General features: G+C 42.3%; 1 protein-coding gene and 1 non-coding gene across 2 annotated transcripts in view; one reads left to right on the plus strand and one right to left on the minus strand.

Annotated features, from left to right (window-relative positions):
- The first annotated feature begins 907 nt into the window (after window positions 1-907).
- Window positions 908-980, plus strand: trnam-cau (transfer RNA methionine (anticodon CAU)). The gene has a single exon. It is a non-coding gene; the product is annotated as a tRNA-Met (tRNA).
- Window positions 981-9,114: 8,134 nt separating this feature from the next.
- The window catches only part of LOC133456670 (uncharacterized), a 67,085-nt gene continuing 52,170 nt past the window's right edge, over window positions 9,115-24,029 (minus strand). The window contains exons 13-17 of the mRNA XM_061735196.1: window positions 18,542-18,671; window positions 18,406-18,438; window positions 17,972-18,069; window positions 14,449-14,532; window positions 9,115-9,768 (exon numbers count right to left, since the gene is read on the minus strand). Of these exons, the coding sequence (XP_061591180.1) occupies window positions 9,667-9,768; window positions 14,449-14,532; window positions 17,972-18,069; window positions 18,406-18,438; window positions 18,542-18,671 (447 nt within the window). The 3' untranslated portion in view covers window positions 9,115-9,666. The remainder of the gene's footprint in view (window positions 9,769-14,448; window positions 14,533-17,971; window positions 18,070-18,405; window positions 18,439-18,541; window positions 18,672-24,029) is intronic.

Consider the following 24,029-nt stretch of genomic DNA (forward strand, 5'->3'; position numbering starts at 1 on the left):
TAGACGGCGCCTTTCGGGTCGGTGCGCCGTATGTGTGTTTTAAAACCAAAAATGACACACAAAACTGAGGGTGCGCCTTTCCACACAGTGCGCCATATGGTCGCGAAAATACGGTATGTCTGGAGCCGCAAAAAATGAAAAGTCTTGTATCAGCCTTAGAATGAAGACAATGCTGCATGTTTCTATATTAGTTAGAACTGGGTAATGTCTTTCCACATGACTCTTTTTGTTACACAAATCTATGGAAGATTATTAGGGCCAGGCAGGAGAAAAATAAAAATAATATTTTAGAGGAAGATTTTTTTTTCATTAGGCTATGCTCTTCGAGAAAAAAGTCAAAATTTTGAGAAAAAAGTCGAAATGTCGAGAATAATGTTGAAGTACAATCTCGAGAAAAAAGTCGAAATGTAAAGAAAATAGTCAAAATTTCGTGAAAAAGTCCAAATGTTGAGGAAAAAGTTGAAATGTTGAAAAATAAGTCAAAATTTCGAGAAAAAAGTCAAAATGTCGAGATTAAAAAGGAAAGGAAAAAGTCAGAAAAAAGAGAAAAAAGGAAAAAAAGAAGAAAAAAAAAAGGAAAAAAGAAAAAAAAAAGAAAAAAAGAGAAAAAAGAAAAAAAGGGAAAAAGAAGGAAAAAAGGAAAAAAGAAAAAGAAAAAAAAGTAAAAACATTTTTGAAAAAGCTCCAGGAGCCACTAGGGCGGCGCTAAAGAGCCGCATGCGGCTCTAGAGCCATGGGTTGCTGATCCCTGAGCTAGATGCTAGAAGCTAAGGTCATGGCATCACATGCCATGACATGTCACATGGCATATGCCACCTGCCCGACGGTATTCAACTACGTAAGCCGGCTAAAGGAGTCATGGAGAGTCCATGTAGCCGCAACAATCAACACCTCTCAGTCCGTTGTGGCCTCGTTGGCGCAGTAGGCAGCGCGTCAGTCTCATAATCTGAAGGTCGTGAGTTCGACCCTCACATGGGGCAAGAGTTTAGTGCTGGGCCTTCCCTCAGACCATCAACAGAGGAGTGTAGGGTATCCTGGTACTGTTGGCTAAAACAACTTGTACAGGATGATACCTCAGCTGCTTCTGGACCTCCATTTGTGTTGGAATCTTCAAATCACCTATTAGGGACGTTGGGGCTAGTTGTAATCTCCTGAATGGCTGTTTGTCCAGGCTCCATCCTCTTTTTTTATTTCACATTGACCAAAAATGGCCCCCTATAGTGTAGTGTTTAGCTATACGCTAAAAGATCTTTGAATAGTTAAAACACCTACTTTCAGTTATAGTGTGGTGTTTAGCTAGATGCTAGAAGCAGTGTTGCCAACTTAGCGACTTTGTCGCTAGATTTAGCGACTTTTCAGACCCCTATAGCAACTTTTTTTCAAAAAAGCGACTAGCGACAAATGTAGCGACTTTTTCTGGTGTTATTGGAGACTTATCTGGTGGGCAGAGCAGAGAGGAGACCCTCACCACTCCGCGTCCAGACTGCAAAAGAAATGCACTTGTGCAAAGCCGCCGCTGGCTTGCAGAGCGGGATGTAAATGTTTCTTTTTTTTTTTGGGTCACTTTGCCAGTCCCAACCCCGGATAAAGGAGGAGGGTTGGTTGTAGAGCTAGCAATTTCACCCTATAGCCTATAACAATCTTTTGATTAAATTTGCTGTTATAACATTTAACAATACAGGACAAAACTGATGTGTGTAATGTGGATCTACACAAAGCATTTAAATCATTAAATGTTGTTAATGTTGAAATTATTTTTGTACATTTGTAGTTCTAAACATATTTAGGGTGTTTTTTACTCACTTTTGTCTCTCCCACGACGTTATTTCTCTCTCCTACAGCGTCCATTACAGTTATATGCAAATTGTCAATTATGCAAATTAGGCGATGACGTCATTTAGTGACTTCTAGCGACTTTTGGGACAGCCAATAGCTACTTTCCTTACTGAGGAGTTGGCAACACTGGCTAGAAGCTCCTGGCATGGCTTCACAACCACAGGGAGTGGAAAGCAGGACACAGATTTCGCGAAACCTTCTCGGAGTTGAAGCAAAATCCATTTTCTTCACATTGACCAAAAAACGGCCCCTATAGTGTAGTGTTTAGCTAGACGCTAAAAGCTCTTGGAATAGTTAAACAACCTACTTTCAGTTATAGTGTGGTGTTTAGCTAGACGCTAAAAGATTTTGAAATAGTTAAAACCCCTACTTTCAGTTATAGTGCGGTGTTTAGCTAGATGCTAGCAGCTCCTGGCATGGCTTCACAACCACAGGGAGTGGAAAGCTGGACACGGATTTCGCTTCAACTCTGAGCAGGTTTCGCAAAATCTATTTTCTTCACATTGACCAAAAACTGCACCTACTGTACATACTTTAAAAATGTCACTGATAACCATTTTAATCACATACAATACAAACTGTTAGCTTGTAGTAAATGCACGGCAACATTAGCATTTCTACAGTGTCATGCTCATAATGATTTGGTTAATATAAATCCAAACATTAATCACTGCATACTGTCTGTATACTAAGCATAGTTGCTGAGTTTGCATTTGGTGCTGGACAAGGTTTTTTTAGTGATTACATCACAGCGCTGCATACAGTTCATGACAATGTTTAAAATAACATAGCAGCTTTAATGTCTTAAGTATATTGACAGAAACTGCTGGAATGTGACCCTGAACAAGTTTACTTTTGGTCTAATGTGAATTAATTTTATTCCCTCAGCTGCCAATTAAACAAAGAAGAAACTGGCTCAAAATAGAAATGCCGTCCAACATGGTTCCACATGCAAATTTTCATCAGTAATGTATGCTTGCAACACAATGAGGATGGTGGATGGCTGGGAATCCTTACTTATCCACAAGGATCATAGTTTTGCATCAATATCAACACTCCATGTATTTGGATGTACTTGTTTGATGCAGGCTGGGAAAAAAATGCATGTTTTGATGTCTTTAGGAACTGTTGAATTCAACTGTACTTTGTCTGTAGTACACACTGTATTATAACACAATGACAGTTACTGCTTGCTCTTTGTTGCAGAGCAAACAGTCTGAAGCAATGTCCTTATCTCTTGTGCAATGTATAGTCAGGTTCCTTAGGTAAATTTGTAGGATGAAGACGGGGATTTGTAAAACTATATATTTTTGGAAACCTTATAACCTAACGAATCAGAAAACCAATGTTGCCATTTTTTCGAGGTCGTTATAGTGGCCATCTTGGATCTTTAAAAATGGCTTCTTTCAAAAACGAATTTCTCAATATTTTGCCTCCTAGATGACCTAAAATCAAGATTGGAGTGGTTAAATCTGCATTCTGAGGCAAGGAATTGGGCAAGGAATCCAATGGAGGTGTTTTCCATTGTAAATGAGCAATCTATGGGTTGGCAATTAGCATTATTACATGATTAAAGGTTATTTTCTGGTAATCCGGATATGTATATCATCCAAACAATGGCATAATTCACAAACACTTTATCACAAATGTTAAAAGACAGGAAACAACTTGCCCATTTGAGGGTCCTTTAATCAAGCATTTAACAACAAAAGGTGGCACTCTTTTCATCGCACATCATCATGACACACTATGACATCATCAGTCACTTTGACATGAAATTCGGGGGATGTAGGACAAAGTTTGGGGTCAAACACTAAAAGCTAGCCTCCCCACCACACAAAAAACCCAAAACAACTATATATAAACTATACACACAATATCCTCTGTACATTGAATGTTCAATTATTTCTCATTCGTGATATGTCTATATTGCAGCATATTCAATGTGATCATCACTGTCACTTGCATACATGATATCACGACAGTCTTCTTCATTCTGGCAGTCAGAGCTACACTGACATAGTTCTGTGCAGGGGAGCCCCACTGAATTACAAGAACATCTGAGTGAAGAACAGTCTGCTTTACACTGACATCTGACCATTTCAATGATGGCCTTTGGTGCAGGGAGGAGCTCAGTTGTGACTGGTTTTAGCTGGCCGTCCTTGTCCTTGTGGTAGCCGTTCTGTAGTGGATCAAGGAACTCTTGCTGAGCGATGTCAGCCTGACCCCACACGCGGGCTTGGACATGGGCCCTTAGGACATGCTGCTTGAGAGCACCAAGTGTGGGTGGAAGCTTCTCACTTTCTGCCATGTGCTTGCAGAAGAGATGCCACCTCAGTTCAGGGATGTTGTCAATTTGGATCCCTTTTGGAGAGTATACAGTGCAAACAAACCTAGCTAATGTAGAATGGAGATTCTCTGTCACTTTCTTAGTCTCAGAAAGCATTTGAAGAGCCTTGATTGCATGGTCATCAGCTTTGAGGTAGATGCTAAACCAGGTAGCTTTGCCTATTCTAGAAAAGCGTCCTGTGTTGTCTGCTCCTGTAAATGTGTGAAACGCTGGCAAAGCTTTTGCTCGAGCTGCACCAAGAGCATTCCATATTGGCTTCACTTCCAAAATCCCAGATGCCATGGAAACACAAGTATTTTCCAGCAAGATTTCATAATTTGCAACAACCAACACAAGTACATCTGTGTCCGGGGAGAAGAACATGAGCTGTGCACTGGAGTGGTTTCGACGTGAAGCCAGAACTGCATGGTGGATTAACAAGGTGTCTGCTTCTTCGTGGTTGTTGTCTTCAAAATTCAATCCACTGTTGCTCTCAGTGTGAGCTGCAGCAGAAGCGATGACAAGCTTGGGGGACTCTTGGCTGTATTCAATCGTCTTTGACGCTAGGTACTCTGTCAGATCCGCTTTTGATTGGTCATGTGAAAGTAAGCGGCTCATCGGAATGCTCTTAATGTTTGTGTCGTCCCTGATTTGATATTGAATTGGGTCCTTTCCTTTTCGTCTTTTCTCTCTTGTGAGGTGCTTCAAAGAATCAGCCTTGTATGTATCAAAAACCAGAATCACCTCATCGTAATCTCTGGTTAGGGACATCAGTCTACTGTAGAACCATACACTTAAATCTTTTACTGTGACTACTGTTGGTGGCTTCTTTGTCAGCTTTTGGACAACCACCATGCCATCCACAAGAGCAATTTTACGACTAGGACTGGATCCCAAAGTTTCAGTGGTCATTGAGGCTTCACCTGCAGCTTGTAGTTGATCCAGGTATGTTGTTACTTCCTCTGCCAGTTTCTCACCTCCTGTGTCTGTTTGGTCCTGTTCTGCTGTGTGTTCATCTATTCATCAGAATTCAAATATATTGGACAAATAATATTAAGAAATCATTTTACAGCTTCTGATAAAAATAATTAACATTGCAGTTGACACAATGCATTTGCTAACTAGCATTAAGCTATATCAACATTACACTGATGAAGCAACATACCTGCATGGATCAGAGACACAGCCTGGTTCACTGTGGGCCTATTTATTTCCCTGCTCAGTGCACAGCTACTCCCTAAAGAATTCAAATATATTGGACAAATAATATCAAGAAATCATTTTACAGCTTCTGACAAAAATAATTAACATTGCAGTTGACACAACACATTTGCTAACAAGCATTAACCTTAGCCATGCTGTGTAGGCCTAACATCAACATTACACTGATAACATGATAAAGCAACATACCTGGATTCATCCGAGATGTTTTGGCACCATCCGTTTTTTCACCGCCAGAGATGTAGATTAAGCCAGTGAAATTGTTTTTGAAGGTGACATATTAAGTGAACAGAGAATATACACCTATATAGGGATATTTTTATTTTATTGGGAATATATGGACCATCCTACAAAATACCATAGAAATCTCTGCATGTCTCAGTCAAACCAGCTACATTTGGACCAATAATAACGCCATTTGATCATGTAAAACAATGTAAGATATGATTAAAATGCAAAATACCCACCCATATGTCTCATTTACAATGTGATCAGCTCAATTGGATTCCTTGCCCCAAAAATATAATATTTAACCATTGCAATCTTGATTTTAGGCCATCTAGGAGGCAAGATATTGAGAAATTCATTTTTGAAAGAAGCCATTTTTAAAGATCCAAGATGGCCGCTATAACTACCTCGAAAAAAATGGCAACATTGGTTTTCTGATTCGTTAGGTTATAAGGTTTCCAAAAATGTATAGTTTTACAAATCCCCGTCTTCATCCTACAAACCCATGTATCTGAACATAGTGAACCGGACTAGTAGGATAAGAACAGAAACCAGCTGAAGCCAGCGCAGATCTGACAAAGCCCCGCTCCTGGTGTTGAGTGGAGGTGACTGATGCGTTAAAAACAGGGAGGAGGAGGTCAGGGTGTCATGTTTGACACTGCCCCCTCCAAAGACCCTAATGGCGCTTTTCCACTAGTACCTACTCAGCCCGACTCGCCTCGGTACGGCTCGTCCCGGCTCCTGGTCGGCGCTGATGAGAAATCAGCTGGAGCCGTGAGCGGCTGAGAGTAAAACAGAGTTCCTGGTGGATCTGGTCGTTCCTTATCACCCGTCTACATCCCTTTTTAATTCTCTCCTCAGCCACCAGGTTTATGAACATCTGACCCTCAGAGTTGGATCACCAAACACATGTTTGAGCTGTATAATAAAATCGCCGCGAGTCGCCTCGCGCTGACTCCCGCTTCCTGATTCAAACGTCTGACGCCCCCCGACCAATCAGTGGCGTGGAGGGTGATGACGTCAGGAATAGTCCCGGCTCAGCCCAGTTAGAACCTCGCCAGAATGGTTACAGAAAAAGTATCTACTCGGCTCGGCTCGGCCCGCCTAGGGACCGTAGTGGAAAAGAGCAAGACGGGGGCGTGGCGGGTAGAAGCGAGCTGAGTAGATACTAGTGGAAAAGGGCATTAGTGTCCTTGTTAAGTTTATATCTGTTGAGTGTAAGGTGTCTAAGATGAAATTAAAACTGAGGAGCAGGCAGTCCGGGGGCATGTAAGGCCCCGGACCCCCAACCCCTCAGACCTGTGTGTGCGTGAGTCATGTAGGGGAGCAGGAGGAGGAGAGGAGCACCAAGTCAGCCTCCTCACCCACGGGCCCCCGCCGCACCCCCAGGGGCGGAGCCCCCAGGTGGAGCGGGAGATGGTACAATACCGTATTTTCCACATTATAAGGCGCACCTAAAAGCCTTTAATTTTCTCAAAAACCAGCAGTGCGCCTTATAATGCAGTGCGTCTTATATGTGATCATTACGGTAATTTCTGTTACTGTACTCAGGGGGATTGTGGGTAATGTAGTTGGTGTCGCCGAAGTAACGGCGCTAAAAACGTCAGGAATCGTCACAGACGTTCAAGACAGTAGCAACGCTGACTCGCATGATGGCAACTTTGACGAGACGGAGCAAAGCTGGTTTTTATTTTGTTAATAAAGTTTGACGTTTTTACGGTACTTTTCTTCTTGTTTTTTTTTGCATTTGCTGTAGGATTTTGTAATTTCCTGTAGCGCAGCTCCATCAGGTAGATACGTAACTCAACCCCAGCCACTATAGTACGGTATCTTACCATAGATTTAGTGCGCCTTATAATGCGCTGCGCCTTATAGTGCGGAAAATACAGTAGTCTTCCATTAACACCCACAACAAAGAACATAGAACCCCCCCACCCCCGGTTTCCTGGCTGCCTCCTCCCCTGGTCCTGCAGGCTCCGCCCGGGGCTTCCCTCTGTCTCCTGCTGGGAGGGGGCGGGGCTTCCCTCTGTGTCCTGCTGGGAGGGGGCGGGGCTTCCCTCTGTGTCCTGCTGGGAGGGGGCGGGGCTTCCCTCTGTGTCCTGCTGGGAGGGGGCGGGGCTTCCCTCTGTCTCCTGCTGGGAGGGGGCGGGGCTTCCCTCTGTCTCCTGCTGGGAGGGGGCGGGGCTTCCCTCTGTCTCCTGCTGGGAGGGGGCGGGGCTTCCCTCTGTTACCTGCTGGGAGGGGGCGGGGCTTCATTCTGTTACCTGCTGGGAGGGGGCGGGGCTTCCCTCTGTCTCCTGCTGGGAGGGGGCGGGGCTTCCCTCTGTCTCCTGCTGGGAGGGGCGGGGCTTCCCTCTGTTACCTGCTGGGAGGGGGCGGGGCTTCATTCTGTTACCTGCTGGGAGGGGGCGGGGCTTCCCTCTGTCTCCTGCTGGGAGGGGGCGGGGCTTCCCTCTGTCTCCTGCTGGGAGGGGCGGGGCTTCCCTCTGTTACCTGCTGGGAGGGGGCGGGGCTTCATTCTGTTACCTGCTGGGAGGGGGCGGGGCTTCCCTCTGTCTCCTGCTGGGAGGGGGCGGGGCTTCCCTGTCTCCTGCTGGGAGGGGGCGGGGCTTCCCTCTGTCTCCTGCTGGGAGGGGGCGGGGCTTCCCTCTGTCTCCTGCTGGGAGGGGGCGGGGCTTCCCTCTGTCACCTGCTGGGAGGGGGCGGGGCTTCCCTCTGTCTCCTGCTGGGAGGGGCGGGGCTTCCCTCTGTCTCCTGCAGGGAGGGGGCGGGGCTTCCCTCTGTCTCCTGCAGGGAGGGGGCGGGGCTTCCCTCTGTCCCTGCTGGGAGGGGGCGGGGTTTGCTGGCGGGGGTTCCCCCCCCCCCCCTCTTCTGGTCCTCCGTGGGGCTGCTGGTGGCCCGGGTTCGAGGTTCTGCCCTCCCTCCTCCACTATAGTTGCAGTTCAGGTAAAACCTTGTTTTCACTTTGCACACACACAGTTACACAGACACACACACCTGCTCACTCACCTACACACTCACCCCACAGTTTTGGGGGCAGATAATCACAGTTTTCTCTCTGGCAGATTTCCCTGTGTTTCTCTCATTTCAGAGTAGATGTTAATCAGCAGTTTGGGCAGATGCAAAAATTGCAGGTTCCTCCTGACCTTTCTCCTTTTTGAAGGGAGATTTTGTGTTGCAGAAGGATGTGGTGCTGAATCCCAAGTGGTCTCCGAGCTCCTCGTTGCGTGGCAGGAGAGGAAATGTCTCTGAGCAGAGCTGAAACGAATGCTCAAAATTACCAACACAACTAAAGTACGCCAGCCTCCGTTGGACTCTGAAGTGTTTTCTCTGTATCTGCATGCAGGGAGCTGTGGGAATTAGCAGCACACTTCAGCATCACAATGTTTTAATAAAGCCAGTGAGGGTTTCTACTCAACATTTCTTTTTTTGTCTCTAAATAAAAGTGAGTAAACACAACGCTAATGCAAATCAAGCAGCCTGTGACATCAATGCGAGTTACCAAGATCAGTTTTATTCTCATAGGACAGATTTCCACTGATGTAGTCAACCAACAATCATCATACAAGTCATTACACCATGAATTACATCCATTCTCCATGATAAATACATCTGCAACACAAAGTAAAATCACACAAAAATATTTGAATCCCCTTTAGAATGAATTTTTTCAATGTAGTACATGATATTCACAAGTGAAGGTACTTTCACTGGAGCCCAAAAGGCAGCACGATTGGCAAGAACAAAAATGCTAGACAGGACTAGTGCGTGAGTCTATTTTGAGTCGGTGAAGTTAGCATGTACATTGATTGTACTGGACTGCGGTGTACAAGCCGTACCACTGATGAAGACAGAATGTCACCAGTAATCCACCGTCATCTTTTCTGTCTTCCCTAGAAATCTGTATGTGCTGGCAGATTTCAGCACTTTAATCTGCCTAATTGGGGGAGCAAAAGATTAATGGTACTCCATGTGAGAGCTCCCCAAGACGATGGGATCGGACTTTCATTTTAACAAGCAGCATAAAAGTGCAATCTGGGCGGCTGCTGAACTCACACAGTTTCAGCATGGGCCCTCTTAAAGTCATGCAGGAACTGACAGATCACCCCGAAGAGCTGCTGGGAGTCTTGATCCGCTGGCTCTCCAAATTTAACCTACACACACACACACACACACACACACACACACACACACACACACACACACACACACACACACACACACACACACACACACACACACACACACACACACACACACACACACACACACACACACACACACACACACACAAATTACTTTCTGGAATGTTTACAATGAATGAAACCTTTCAACTTGCAAGGAATTAATATCGGCATTACTTTTATTAGTGGGCCAGAGCCGGGGTCATTCATATTCTTTTTAACAATTGTTTATTGGAACAACTGCAAAGATGAAATGAAATCATGCAAATCACTAAGTAAGTTTAAACAAATCTTTAAAACCAATACTCTTTATGGATACAAAACGGATATGGACACATGAACTGACAGCCTGACCAAAGTGCCTTGCTCAGCTGAACCACTTTTTCTTTTCTTTTATGCTTTTCTTCAGAAGTTCTGTGAAATGAAAAAATTGTAAAAACAGAACATTAGAAGGGGTAGGACTAGAAACGTTTTTTGAAAATTCATCCTACACCCTTTCAAACAGGAAATATTTATCTACATATAGATTTGTGTCTTTAATTTGCTTTGTTTTGCTTATGTTTTTTTTTGTTTTTTCGGTATATACATTTTATGTATTCAGATTATTTTTTTGTTTTTGTTTTAACCTGTTTGAATAAATAATTAAATGAAATGAAAATGAAAAACAATTGTGTTTTTCGTGTAATGACCTCATGCATTGCTTCTGCATGCACTGGAGTCCTTAAGTGCACTTATATAATAAGGAAAATATTCATTCCTAATTCATACTTACACCTGGGGGTTAAGGTTCACCGTCGTAGCAACGCTTGTACTTCTGAAGTCCAACTTTCTCAGAAAGTTTCACAGCTGCCAAATGTACTAATAATTGATTTATTGCATGCTGTGGACTGCACCGGCTCAAGCTCAGTCTCAGCCTCCACTGCCGTCTCTGTCCTTTCATTTTGCTTGTATATTATTAATGCATTTTTAAAAGCTTCTGAATATTGTTCATGTGAACATTGGCAGACATTACTACAAGAAATCTCACAGCACAGACATCACATGAGTTATCGGCATGCACACACACTACAGTATTAAAGACTCTTCTGGACAGCTGGACTTCATTATTATTAGCCCTTTATTATTAGTAGTATAGATTGATTAATTCAAGGATACTTTCAAAGGAATTCTTAGCCTAAGTAAAACATAATTCTTAATAAAGCAGTACATTCTTGGCATTTGTGCCTCAGACTTATTGAGGGTCTGACAACTGAATTGTAACAAGGAAGTAAAACTTGTGGAGTAGTTAGTGGCACTAATCACTATTACACTGCTAATGTATGATTGCCTAATTATTGCTTAATACACTGACTGGTCAAAAACACTCACCACTGCAGTATTTGTTTCAGGGGAAACATGAAACTGACTACAGTCAGTGTTTCCAAATATTGATATAGCACAGACTCTTTTTGACTTTACCTGTTATCAATGCCAGTGGGGAGCGATCATTTTGAAAACTTGGACTTGTGAAGAATAAACTGAGATCCACAATGGGCCAAAACAGACTCAATCACCGTCTTTGATGAGCATTGAGAGTGATATTCTTAGAAAACTGGATTTTACCTGCCTCAGCAAAGACTTCTCATCCAGGAAAACAAGAAAGAGAGCCCTGTGCAAGTACTGTAATGGCCCGAATATAAGACGACCCTGATTATAAGACGACCCCCTCTTTTCTTAATGTTCATTCTGTGATAACTGATTAATGCTGACTTTAATTTCATAACTCATCTAGAGCTGTAATTTCAGTTATGGTGTTAGAGATATATCCAGCTCAGGGTATGTTTATGTTTAATATGTACTTTTTTTTCTAATCAACCAGTATTGTTGTGTTTATGTTTCAGTAACCAAAAACGACTTGTAATGAGAGCACAGAACTCATAATGAGCTGAAACTTTATTCCTGGACTCTGTGATCATTCAAACTCACCTGCAGCGTATACGTGTCCTGACTGACACCCTGAAGTGTTTGCTGCCACCCAAGATCCTCATACAATATAATGTATACAGTATACAGTATAATAATGCAAATATATTAAAGAAGCATATATGTGTACTATTGAGCATTAACATGTGTTTCAGAGAGCAGGAGATATGATGACTAGTTGCCTATAAGTATTGTAATGGTGCAAAAAGTCAAACTTCAGAGGCATGTTATCATTTATCCTAACCTTTATTGGAATGTACATCCAAGTTTAGTTGCAGGAATCTGAGGGAACGGATGTAAGAACAAAACTGGACAAGAACATCTGAAACAACCACAACCAAATTCACTCTATCCGGATGGAGCAAATTAACTGGATAGTTTTTATTTAAAGGAGCATGAGGCTCCTTTTAAGAAATGAGACTCTCTAGCGCCACCCTTCACCACGACGGCCGTTGGGGGTACTGCAGCCAACAGTGAAGCCGGCACGGGAGAACGGGGAGAACGTGCATGCAGCGTCATGTGACGTCACATCCGCAGGACAGCGCGGGAAATTCAGCCCCAGAATTGCAGCACATTTTGCAGCACACAGCCTGTTCAAGGCAACGGAGAGATACACTAGAGGAAACATTCTTTTTGGTTTGGAACGCTTCATCTGACATTATTACTAGAAAACTTAAAACGTTTACGAATTTTTTTCATAAATCCTGCCCCAAGCTCCTTTAAAGTGTTGCAAATTCACATTACAAATCATGTTTTAATAGCCAATTCCTTGTCCAATCACAACGTTGTCTAATCTTTTGTGATTTATTGCCACACAGAATGGCACAAATTGCCAAGTTCGGGGGTTCCTCCTCTTCCACTTCTTTTTGTCGTTGCAGTTCCAGTAACAGAAGTCCGACGTGAGGATTATGATCGTATAGTGTGAGCAGACGTGTACTAAATGATTGTATATGTAGAATATCCAGTATGCAGTCTGGAAAAATGCCCAGTCTTTTTTGGTTTGGTCTCATCTTGATGATTTTCTATACTTTCATCTGGGGCCATTTTTCTGACACTGTTTCACCTGAAGTTGAATAAGAGTAAATCCATCACAGATGGATAAAAGTTCTCTCTATCCTGAGAGTTCTCTCTCTGGATAGAAGTGCTCAACAGTCCTCAACACAAATGTGAAGACTTCACACTCAAAATGAACAAACACTCATGTTTGTCTGACTGGAGGGGCCAGACGGATTGTGCCAGAACATTTGGTGACTTATGGTTCAGCCAACAGCACCAGGCTTCACACACAAACACACTTGGAGAGTTTATGAGAAGCACAGAAATAAAACTGGTGGGAATATGAACATGAAAAGCTCAGAGCTCATGCTACATCTCACAGCTACGATGCAGCAGGAAGGCCAAGTGGACTCTATGATGACTGACATATAGAATAGCTAAGAAAATAGGCAATACTTAAGCACTGATTGCTTTTTTTCCCAAGGGAAACTATAATAAAGCATAGAACTTGTTAAGTTGTCAAAAGTGATGTTGAGATCGGTACACCTAATCTAAACCAGGCTAGAGAGCGAAGGAAATGTCCTCCGTAAAAGAGAACGTGATGGAAGATTACACCTGGACCAGTGCGCTCGCTAAATCTGATATATGAGACAGAGCAGTTGTCTTTCTGAGACATTTCATGTTGAGATAAATCCTGAAAGGCAAGTGTAGTTCTCTCTTTAGGAAGGTTGCTGCATTAAGAATCCAGGACAACAAAAGGAGCACTTACACCATAAATGCTCAAGATATTAATGGATGCATTAGAGCCTTGTCAAGACATTTTTTGAATAAGATGTCACTAAATCAAACTCAGCATGATGGACATTAAATTAAACATGAAACTCAAAACTGTGGAATGATGCCTCATTAGTTAATACAGGACTGTCTCAGAAAATTAGAATATTGTGATTTTCTGTAATGCAATTAAAGAAACAAAAATGTCCTACATTCTGGATTCATTACAAATCAACTGAAATATTGCAAGCCTTTTATTATTTTAATATTGCTGATCATGGCTTACAGCTTAAGAAAACTCAAATATCCTATCTCAAAAAATTAGAATATTCTGGGAATCTTAATCTTAAACTGTAAACCATAATCAGCAATATTAAAATAATAAAAGGCTTGCAATATTTCAGTTGATTTGTAATGAATCCAGAATGTATGACATTTTTGTTTTTTTAATTGCATTACAGAAAATAAAGAACTTTATCACAATATTCTAATTTTCTGAGACAGCCCTGTACATCACCTTTTTAACATTTAGACAGTAACACTTGATTTATGCTATAATAATTAATACTTTAATCGTTTTTTGGTACATTTATTGAAAAGACACATTATTACGATGATCATGATGAATTTATCAAAGATAGAAACAATGAAACAGGTCAAGGCTGTAAGTCAGCTCTACTAGATGTGAAATGATACCAAAGCCACAGCTATGAACCTGATACGAGATGCATCATCATTTCTGTGAGCCCTAAGGAAAACCTTTTCCCTTTTAGATATCACTGTCTGTGCACTGGCAGTATAAATGAGGGGGGTGAGGTGACAAATAATTGAAGAGGGCAATATAGACACTGGCAGAAGAGGAGACAGACATCCTTGAAACTGTATAAAGAAAGATGGAAATGATGAGTTGTGAATTACCAGAATCACAGAGTAGAATTTCTTCATCTCCTCACATGACTTCGTCAGCGAAGCAAGATCCATGTTGTGCTTCTCAATTGTCATCTGAGAAATAAAAAGACGGACAAGGAACTCCTGAGTTTGAGCTTCTCTCAAATTAGTTAGTCACTGGTAAATTAGATGACAAAACTAAAGATAAAGATACACACTTTTTCTGTTTCTCAACTGTGAGTGAGTGAGATGCAAATGGACTTCAATCTAATGCTGCTTTGCCGTGGCAGCAGGTCTGGTACACGCCCACATGACTGAAACAACCGGTAATCCTTGGGCTTTGTTATGCAGAAATGTTTTAGTTACGGAAGAATTCTTCTTCAACTGTTTTTACAACCGCAGACACTGAGGCCGCGTTCAGACTGCAGGCAAATATCCGATTTTTAGCCCATCCAGATTGAAACTGGATGACTCTTTTGAAGTCTGAACAGTCCCAAACCGCATGATATCCGATTTTTGCAAACCAGATGGAAACCACCTCCAGGAGGTAGTTTCATATCCGATCCATATCTCATTTGGGCAGATGCGTCTCAGTCTGAACATCCAAACACTCAGATCGGATATGACTGTCCCAGACGCTCCAAACCACCCGCCCATTTCCAGTTGTTGAGCTACTCATCCTTTCACAGAGAGCATTTACAATCTCTGATGTCACGTCAAAAACTATTATTTGTAGTTTGAGTGTTGCAAATTCACATTACAAATCATGTTTTAATAGCAGAAAAAAAGACCGCATTTCCACGTAGGCGCGGGTCGCCGCGTACCCTACGCCGTAGGCTCTGCGTCGGTGTAACGCGGAACCATAAATCAGCCTTCAGTCGCGCTGTGAGCCTGAACCTGCAGCCCGTCAGCCCCTCTCCTCCTAGGAGGAGAGGGTATGGAGCGGGGCTGCCAGTTGTTCATTGCTGGTTCGTTTTGTTAACTCTGAGCTTTGTTGGTTGGTTTGTTAGTTTGCTGATGGTTTTGTTCTGAACACTTTTCTCTGTTTCTGCTGGGACGTCGGGTCCCTCCACCGAGACACAACTTTTGCGATATGCGTTCATTGTTATGTCTAAAAATGATGCGCAGTGCCGACCCAATCAGAAACGGTACAGATATTTTGGGATTTTTTATATATATAAAAGAAATACATGACTTCACACAATACACGCGCTGGGTGACGCCTCCGCTCCGACGTCGTTGCTATGGCAACCCGTCAGATCAGTCAATGATGTGGCCCAGTCTGAACAGAGCCAGATCCGATATGGACACTTGCTAAAAACAGTGTGGACAGTCAGCCCTGAAAATCGGATATGAGAAGGAATCAGATATATCAGATTTGCCTGCAGTCTGAACGCGGCCTTAAAGCAGCACAATGTAACTTTCAGCTTTTGTTGAGTTTGGCGGCTCCTTTGGACCAAAGTGGTAGTGCTTTACCAGAAAGAAACTACATTTCCCATGAGCACCAGCACGTACTGCCGGAAAACTCCTGTCCCCGTCACTGCATTTATTTTGATAGTGAATGAAATAAGACGGGACGGACTTTCAAAACTACTTTTCTGTTTTCAGCGGTCGTTTGCAGGATGGATAGTGAAGAGGTAATGTATCTATTTTTGGCTAAACAATATAATATGAAGATGTTGAAAATCTCTAAGTTCAACTTGGTTTTATTAGTGAAGTCGACCCCGCCCCCCCGTCCTGTTTCAGCCAGATAATGAGCCCCAAACTACAAACGCTCTGGTTTGGTTCTACTGCACCTTTTTCCTGTCACGTTTTTTAGAGGGACTTCATCATAAATTAGTAGTCCAACATACTGTGAATAACTGAATGCCCATTCCTTATATTTTGCAGATCAGCCCTGCATGATTTTACAGTTCTCAGGAATAATACTAGAACCCAAGACGAATCCCCTGTATGTGAAAACATTCTAATGTCTAATGTTCTTATTGAACATAGAACTCTACATTTACATTTGTATCATAACAATTCTGTCTCTCTTGTCGGACATCCCTCCTCGTCTTTCAGCTCACGCCAGCGAGTGAACGCCGGGACAATGTTTATTCTTGTCCGGGCAGTTAGCTTGTTACTCTCCTGATTTCTTTTTTTCTCCTCCTCCGATAAAACTTGTTTTTTTCCGCTGCTTGGGCCATGATACCAGCTTCTGCTGAGCTCTGCGCTCCACGCCCCGCCCAGCTTTGGTCTCCACTACGAATGGGGAAGGAGGGGGAAGTGACGTATGCCGTAAAGCAGTCAAAGCCGTAAAAATGTGTAGTTTTTTAGTGTGGCAGGGTTCCTACCATGCTCCTCAAAGTTACATAGTGCCAGTGAAGGAGATACAGACCCCTCAGACCATGACAGAGGTTCATTAAACCTGTTGGAAGTTGATTGTACCATCACAATGACTGATTATATTAAGGTGGAAAAGTTTCATAGTGCTGCTTTAAGATTTAGAAGATTGTACAAATGAACTGTGGTTGTGAAGGTGTCTTCACTTCAATCAGCCTCTTAGCAGAATCAGTTAAAAACATGCCCTTTTGCTGTACGTTAATTCCCTGACATTAAAAAATAATTCAATAATCCCTCAGGTGGTTTTAGTCAGGGTTTAAATTATGAGGAGGAGTCAGGCTTCTGCTCCAGTTAATTAAGTCATACTGTCGTACTACTCAGAAAGTATGAACAACAACCTTAGCAACAACCACAAATATTACAATAGTTTTCCTATAATCATACAAAATAATCTTTGTTGCACAAATTTAGATGCTCTTAATGTCGATCATATATTTTTTTAAATTTTCATGAATATCTCCCTTCCTCACATGATTAATGGGGCTCGCTTCAAGTCTATAGGTTTGTCCACTAAACACGCTATAAGAGACAATATAAATATATATGAGTAACTAAATTATCTAGGTAGTCTCATACTCTTTCCATTTTTACCGTGACAATTTCAGAATTGATTATAAAACGTGTTTACATTAGCAACAAATGTAACTTTGACCCAGACTACTGATTATTTCAGAGTCAAAATAATCCATTCAAAACTCAAATTCAAGTTCAGACCTTTGATAAAGGCCATAATTAGCAAATAAAAGAACAAAACTTGTAATGTTCACAAAAACTTAGGTTGATAAAAAAAAATAAAAATAAGATAAAAAATAATTCAAGACAAACTTTTTAAAGAACAGTAAGTTTTGACTGGGAACACAAAATGGTTTAACATGAAACAAACTCAACGAGGCTTAGAGCTATTGCCAGTTGGCATTTTAATTATTAGTTAACAAGAAGGGAACAGAAATGCAAATGTATTTCATGACAGGCTGCGGATGCTCTGCCTTTCCAATGCACTCACATCCACAAACCCTTTATCAATTTTAAAGGAGAAGAACGCTTTAACGAAGAAAGAAATGCCACCTTTCTGAATAAGAACTAAAGGTCTTTGTAACAAGGGACGTGGTTTAGTTTTTCTTAAGGAGATCTGTATCCTGCAAATAAATCAAGTTTTACATCACCTCACCTTCAGGGTTTTGGAGAAGTTTGGGGGTTGCTCTCCAGCATGTCTTTTCTTGGAGGTTTTCCTGTACTGAATAACTTTCTGCAGTTCATTCTTCAGCACTAAAGAAACAAAAACACACAACTTGGTAATAATCCATGGGGTCTGAGCACTGAAGCGCTGAGCCTTCCGTCTGTCCTGCTGATCCTGTCAAGAGTTGTATTTGTACTAATAGCTACAGCAAGTCATCATAAAGAAACTGGACTGACAGCCTTGCCCCTAAGATAAGAAAATGATTGTGTTTCAACAAAATAAACTGGACTACAACTGCAGAAATATCTATAACTGTTACTGCAGCATCTTCTTCTGAATAACTTAGATTACAGCAACCGTAGCGAGTAAGGAGTATCTTTTTATACAATGTGATTTCCTGCAGTAGGCAAATCTGATCTACTCACCATCCACTTCTGCAGTCAGGCCTTTGATGGAAGCTTTAAATAAATGAGAAAAAACAATAATACAGACGGAAAAATGCACTTAAACTCAGCAGAGCTTAATTTAAAAAAAAATTAAGTTTTGAACAAATCTCAATACCTCCTGGATCCGTTTCAAATTCTACCAATTCCTGGGTGAATGCGACCAAGCTTGGTTCATGTAGCATGATCTGCTCCACGAGGTGATGGAGCAAGGTGACATTCCTGTCCTTCCCTCGCAGCTGAGAGAGCTGGGGATGGAGAAAACACGGAGGGAAAAGAGAAAAAGGAAAATAGATAAATGTGTTTTGTGTTTTGAACTCTCTGTGTGCTGCTTATCAAACGTTCCTGTCATCCTGAAGGCCACGAAAAGAATAGGAAAGCAATGATTTACTCTCATAGTCTGGTTTATATATTCACCATAGATGTTGTGAGATATTGTACCAATAATGTAAATACAAAGTATTATTCCAAGAGGAACACACGGTCTGGATGTCAGAACTTTAAATGTTTCCTACGCAGCTTCCAATCAACTCATCAGGAATTCCTTTCATTTTCATTATGAAAATGACTACAAATGTTTTTTTTTAATTCAAGATCTTTTTATTGGAATTTTCACAAAGTAAAAAAGGTGAAATGCTGCATGTCGATTACAAATATTTTGAGTAGGCATGGGCATGTTAATCATAGCATACACCAGTGTACAAAATATAAAAAACAATTAAACAGTATGAAAAAATATAAAATAGTAACAAAAACAAACTACAGACCAAACTAATCCCTCCCCTGTCACTGCCAGATTACTAATCACAATATGAGGTCACTCTATCATCAAAAGCCTGCACTAGGAATACAAAAGAAATATGAAGTATAGTTCACAGGGTCTGGAATGCTTCTAGAAAAGGTCCCCACACTTTCTGGAACTTATTTGATTTCTGAAGCGAGTATCTAATTTTCTCCAGTTTTAAGCAGGACATGATGTCTTCCAGCCATTGTGCACGAGTAGGAGGGAAGGGATCCTTCCACCTGAACAGAATTGCCCGACGAGCCAAAAGGGAGGCAAAAGACAAAGTGTGCCCCTGTGCAGTGGTTAACTTCCTTCCTCCCTCCATGACCCCAAACAGGGCAGTCAGTGGGTTTGGTTCTAATCTGATTTTAAGCACCAGAGAGAGAGTATGAAATACTTCCATCCAGTACTTATTTAGACATGGGCAGGACCAGTACATGTGGATGAGAGAGGCTTCTGCTACTTTACATCTTACACAGTATGGACTAATATCTGGGTACATGGAGGATAACTTTGCTTTGGAAATATGAGCCCTGTGTACCACTTTAAACTGAATTAAGCAGTGACGTGTGCACAGGGAGGTTGTATTAACCAGTTTGAGTATAGACTCCCAGGTATCCTCTGATAAGGGAAGCCCTAAGTCCTGCTCCCATGCTGCTTTGAGTTTATCTGTAGGGGCACTCCTAAGATCCAGCAACATGCCATAGAAAGACGAAATGAGCCCCTTTTTGAATGGGTCTGTGGCAAGAACTTTGTCAACTGTGGTCAAGCCTATCGATGCACCAGGGCTGGGTGTCTGGGAAAGAACAAAATGTCTAGCCTGAAGATACCTAAAGAAATGTGATTTTGGAAGGCTGAATTTACTACTTAACTGCTCAAAAGATGCCACGGTGCCGTCTATGAACATATCTCTAAAACGAATCATACCCCTCCTGTGCCATTCCTGGAAGGTGGGGTCCTCAAGGGATGGTTTGAAAGAGTGATTTGATGCAATGGGGCTAAGAAGAGAGAAGCTGTGAAAACCAAAAAACTTCCTAAATTGGGCCCAAATAACGAAAGTTTGGGAGGGCCAGACCACCTGCAGACTTAATTTTTTGAAGGTGAGTTTTGTTCAAACGTGGCCGTTTACCTCGCCATAGGTATGAAGATATAACTGAGTCAAGGGACTGAAAAAAAGAACCAGGAATAAAGAGTGGTAAGGTCTGGAAAAGGTACAAAAATTTAGGTAAAATGGTCATTTTGACTGAATTGATGCGACCCACAAGAGACATTGACAGGGGTGACCATTGTGTAAGGGTTTGTTTGGTCTCATTTAACAATGAGATAAGATTCTCTTGGAGCAGGTCTTTGTGTTTCCTTGTCACAGATATGCCTAAATAGGAGAATTTGTCATTTGCGATTTTAAAGGGAAAATTGGAAAGGTCTAAAGCATGCGATTCGAGATTGGTAGGGAAAAGCTCACTTTTGCTGAGATTCAGTTTATAGCCTGAGAGTTTCCCAAACTGACTGAGAAGTGACAGCACAGGGGGTAATGAGGCCAGAGGGTGAGAGATGAAAAGCAAGAGGTCATCGGCATAAAGCGAGACCTTATGTTCCCTGCCACCTCTCCAGATACCGGACACATCCTCACAAGATCGGAGCGCTGTGGCAAGCGGTTCGATAGCCATGTCAAAAAGCATGGGACTAAGGGGGCACCCCTGACGGGTTCCACGATGCAGATTAAATGGTTTTGACCGTTGAGAGTTAGTACGAATTGAGGCTGTTGGGTGTAAATAGAGAAGTTTAATCCACAGAGCAAAGTTCGGACCAAAACCAAACCTGTCCAGCACAGCAAAGAGATAATCCCATTGGACGCGATCAAATGCTTTCTCCGCATCCAGAGAGACAACGCATTCAGGGATAGCCTCAGAGGCAGAGTAGATAATATTGAACAGTCGCCTTGTGTTGAAGTAAGACTGCCTACCTTTAATGAAGCCAGTTTGGTCTTCAGATATAATTGTGGGGAGGGCATTCTCCAGCCTATGGGCTAGGACTTTAGCTAGGATTTTAGCATCTGTGTTTAAGAGGGAGATGGGCCTGTAGGAGGCGCATTCAGTAGGATCCTTCCCTTTTTTAGCTATGAGGGTGATGCAGGCCTCCGAAAAAGAAGGAGGGAGGGAACCGTGGCTGAAGGATTCTGAAAAAACTGAAGATAGCAATGGGGAAAGCAAAGTAGAAAATTTCTTTAGAAATTCCGCCGGGAAGCCATCAGGGCCAGGACATTTACCCGACTGCAGTGAAGAAATGGCTCGAGTAATTTCCATCAGGGATATCGGTTCTTCTAGTGTCTTCCTTAGATCTGGTGAAAGACTGGGAATACTAAGACTATTTAAAAAGTCCGCAATCTCATCTCGATCAGTCTGATATTCCGAGGTGTATAGCTGGGTATAAAAGTCCCTGAATGCTTAATTTATGAGTAAGTGGTCTGTAGTTACATGGCCATTTGGTAATCGAATCTTAGAAATATTTTGTTTAGCCTTAGAGCCTTTAAGTTGGTTGGCTAATAATTTGTCAGATTTGTCTCCATAAACATAAAACCTGGTTTTACTTTTCAGAAGTGACTGTTCAATTGGGTGAGTGGTAAGCAGGTCAAATTTAGTTTTAAGTTCTAGCCGCTTTTTGTAAAGATCTGGGGATTTAGTCCGAGAATATTCTTCATCGACCTCTTTAATTTGGCGGGCAAGGTCTGATCGCTCCCTATAAGATTTTTGCCTCACCCTAGCAGTGTAGGATATAATCTGTCCCCGGAAATAAGCCTTGAGGGAATCCCAGACAGTTAGACTAGACATTCCTGGAGTCATATTCGTGGATAGGAAAAAGGCTATTTCCGTTTCCATTGATTTAACAAAATTTGTGTCCGACAGCAGAGTTGAATTGAATCGCCACTGTCTGTCTCTCTGAGGTAGGTCAGGAAGGGACATGGTTAGAACCACAGGAGCGTGGTCGGAAATGACAATGCTCTGATAAGCACAGGAATGAACCAGGGGAATCAGTTGATTATCAATAAAAAAATAATCAATCCTCGAGTATGTGTGGTGCACTTGTGAGAAAAAGGAGTATTCTCTGTCACATGGATGTAAAGAACGCCACACATCACAAACACCGTAGTCAGAAAGGAACGCCTGAATAAGACGGGCTGACTTACTTGCTGTGCCGGGGTTGGTAGAGGATCGGTCTAGGACTGGGTCGAGCCAGCAATTAAAATCACCACCCAGTATGAGAGAATATGTATTAAGGTCAGGGAGCAGTGAAAACAGTCGTTCAAAAAAGACTGCATCATCTGAATTAGGGGCATAAACGTTCACAAGTACGACCAATGTATTGAATAATTTCCCAGAAACGATCACGTAGCGACCAAACTTGTCAGAAATCACATTGTGCTGCTCAAATGAAACATCCTGACTGATCAGAACTGAAACTCCTCGGGCCTTAGCTTGAAAGGAGGAGTGAAATCTCTGCCCTGACCACCTCGGGAACAGGCGGCTATTATCAGAACTGCGAATATGAGTTTCTTGTAGAAAGGCTATTTCTGTTTTAAGGTGTTTTAGATGTGAGAAGATCCTCTTCCTTTTAACAGGGTGATTCAGACCCTTAACATTCCAGCTCACCAACTTCAAGTATCTACTCATAATATCTAAGAAGAAAAATTAGGTGTGCACAATGACCTAGGCAAAAAAAAAGAGAACGGAAAGGAGGTTGAATGTGACCCACATTAAGTAATGAGTTGAAAAGAGTTAATGCAAAGTTTCTGGCAGTGACATATCCCCCCGACCCACCCTCCCCAACTAAGACAGCTGCTATAGAAAAATAAAAAAAAAGCAGCAAGCTCTTCAAAACAAACATAGTGCAATAACACATCTTCCTATCCTACACACTAATAGCTTTTGCTCCCGTATCATGGGTGTATACATATTAGCACCTTAAAAAGTGTAGATGTAAATAAAAAAAAGGAATACCCTCTCAAATCTTGACCTGGAAGTCCCGATATGAGCCCAGAAATATTTGTACAAAAATATAAAATATAAAACGTCCGACTTAAGCAGCGTAAAAGTAAGGTTAACAGCTTACAATTATTACAAAACTTATAGGTAAATCGGAAAAGCTTTTTTTTTTTTTTTTTTTTTGTTTTTGTTTTTTCTCTTTCTCTCCCTCTTCACCATCTAGTTTTCCCCTTCCCTCAAATAACCAAAAAGAACTGCAAATTAATAATATTTGCAAAGGGGCAGTCAAACTAACAGAGAAAATACTGGTTGTCGCGGGGTACTCACCCTCCCCTCAGGAATAATGCGAGCTCACCCTCCCCTCAGGAATAATGCGAGCCCACCCTCCCCTCAGGAATAATGCGAGCTCACCCTCCCCTCAGGAATAATGTGACTCACGTAAAAAAAAAGAGAGAGAAAAAAAAAAAAGTCAGTCCGTGAGCGTCAGTGAGCCGCACCGGGCTGCAGGCGGAGCCGTGACAGCCTCCAACAGTCCCGTTACGGCGGGTTTGAAGTTTTGCTGCGACTCGTGATGAATTTGCGCGCCTCATCCACGGAGCCGATCCACTTCCTGGCTCCCCCGGACAGCGTGAGCCGGAGCCGGGCGGGGAAAAGCAGAGCCGGCTTCAGACCCAGGTGGTATAGCTCCGACATGACTCCGCTGTATTCCGCTCGTTGGCTGGCAACTTCGGGGCTGTAATCCTCCAGGACCCGGACGGTGTGGCCGCGATATTCCAACTTTCCTCTCCGGCGCGCCTCCCTGATGAGGATATCCTTCGTCTGGTACCGGTGCAGGCGGAGGA

The sequence above is a fragment of the Cololabis saira genome, chromosome 12 (genome assembly GCF_033807715.1).
Source record: "Cololabis saira isolate AMF1-May2022 chromosome 12, fColSai1.1, whole genome shotgun sequence".
NCBI classification, from domain to species: domain Eukaryota; kingdom Metazoa; phylum Chordata; class Actinopteri; order Beloniformes; family Belonidae; genus Cololabis; species Cololabis saira.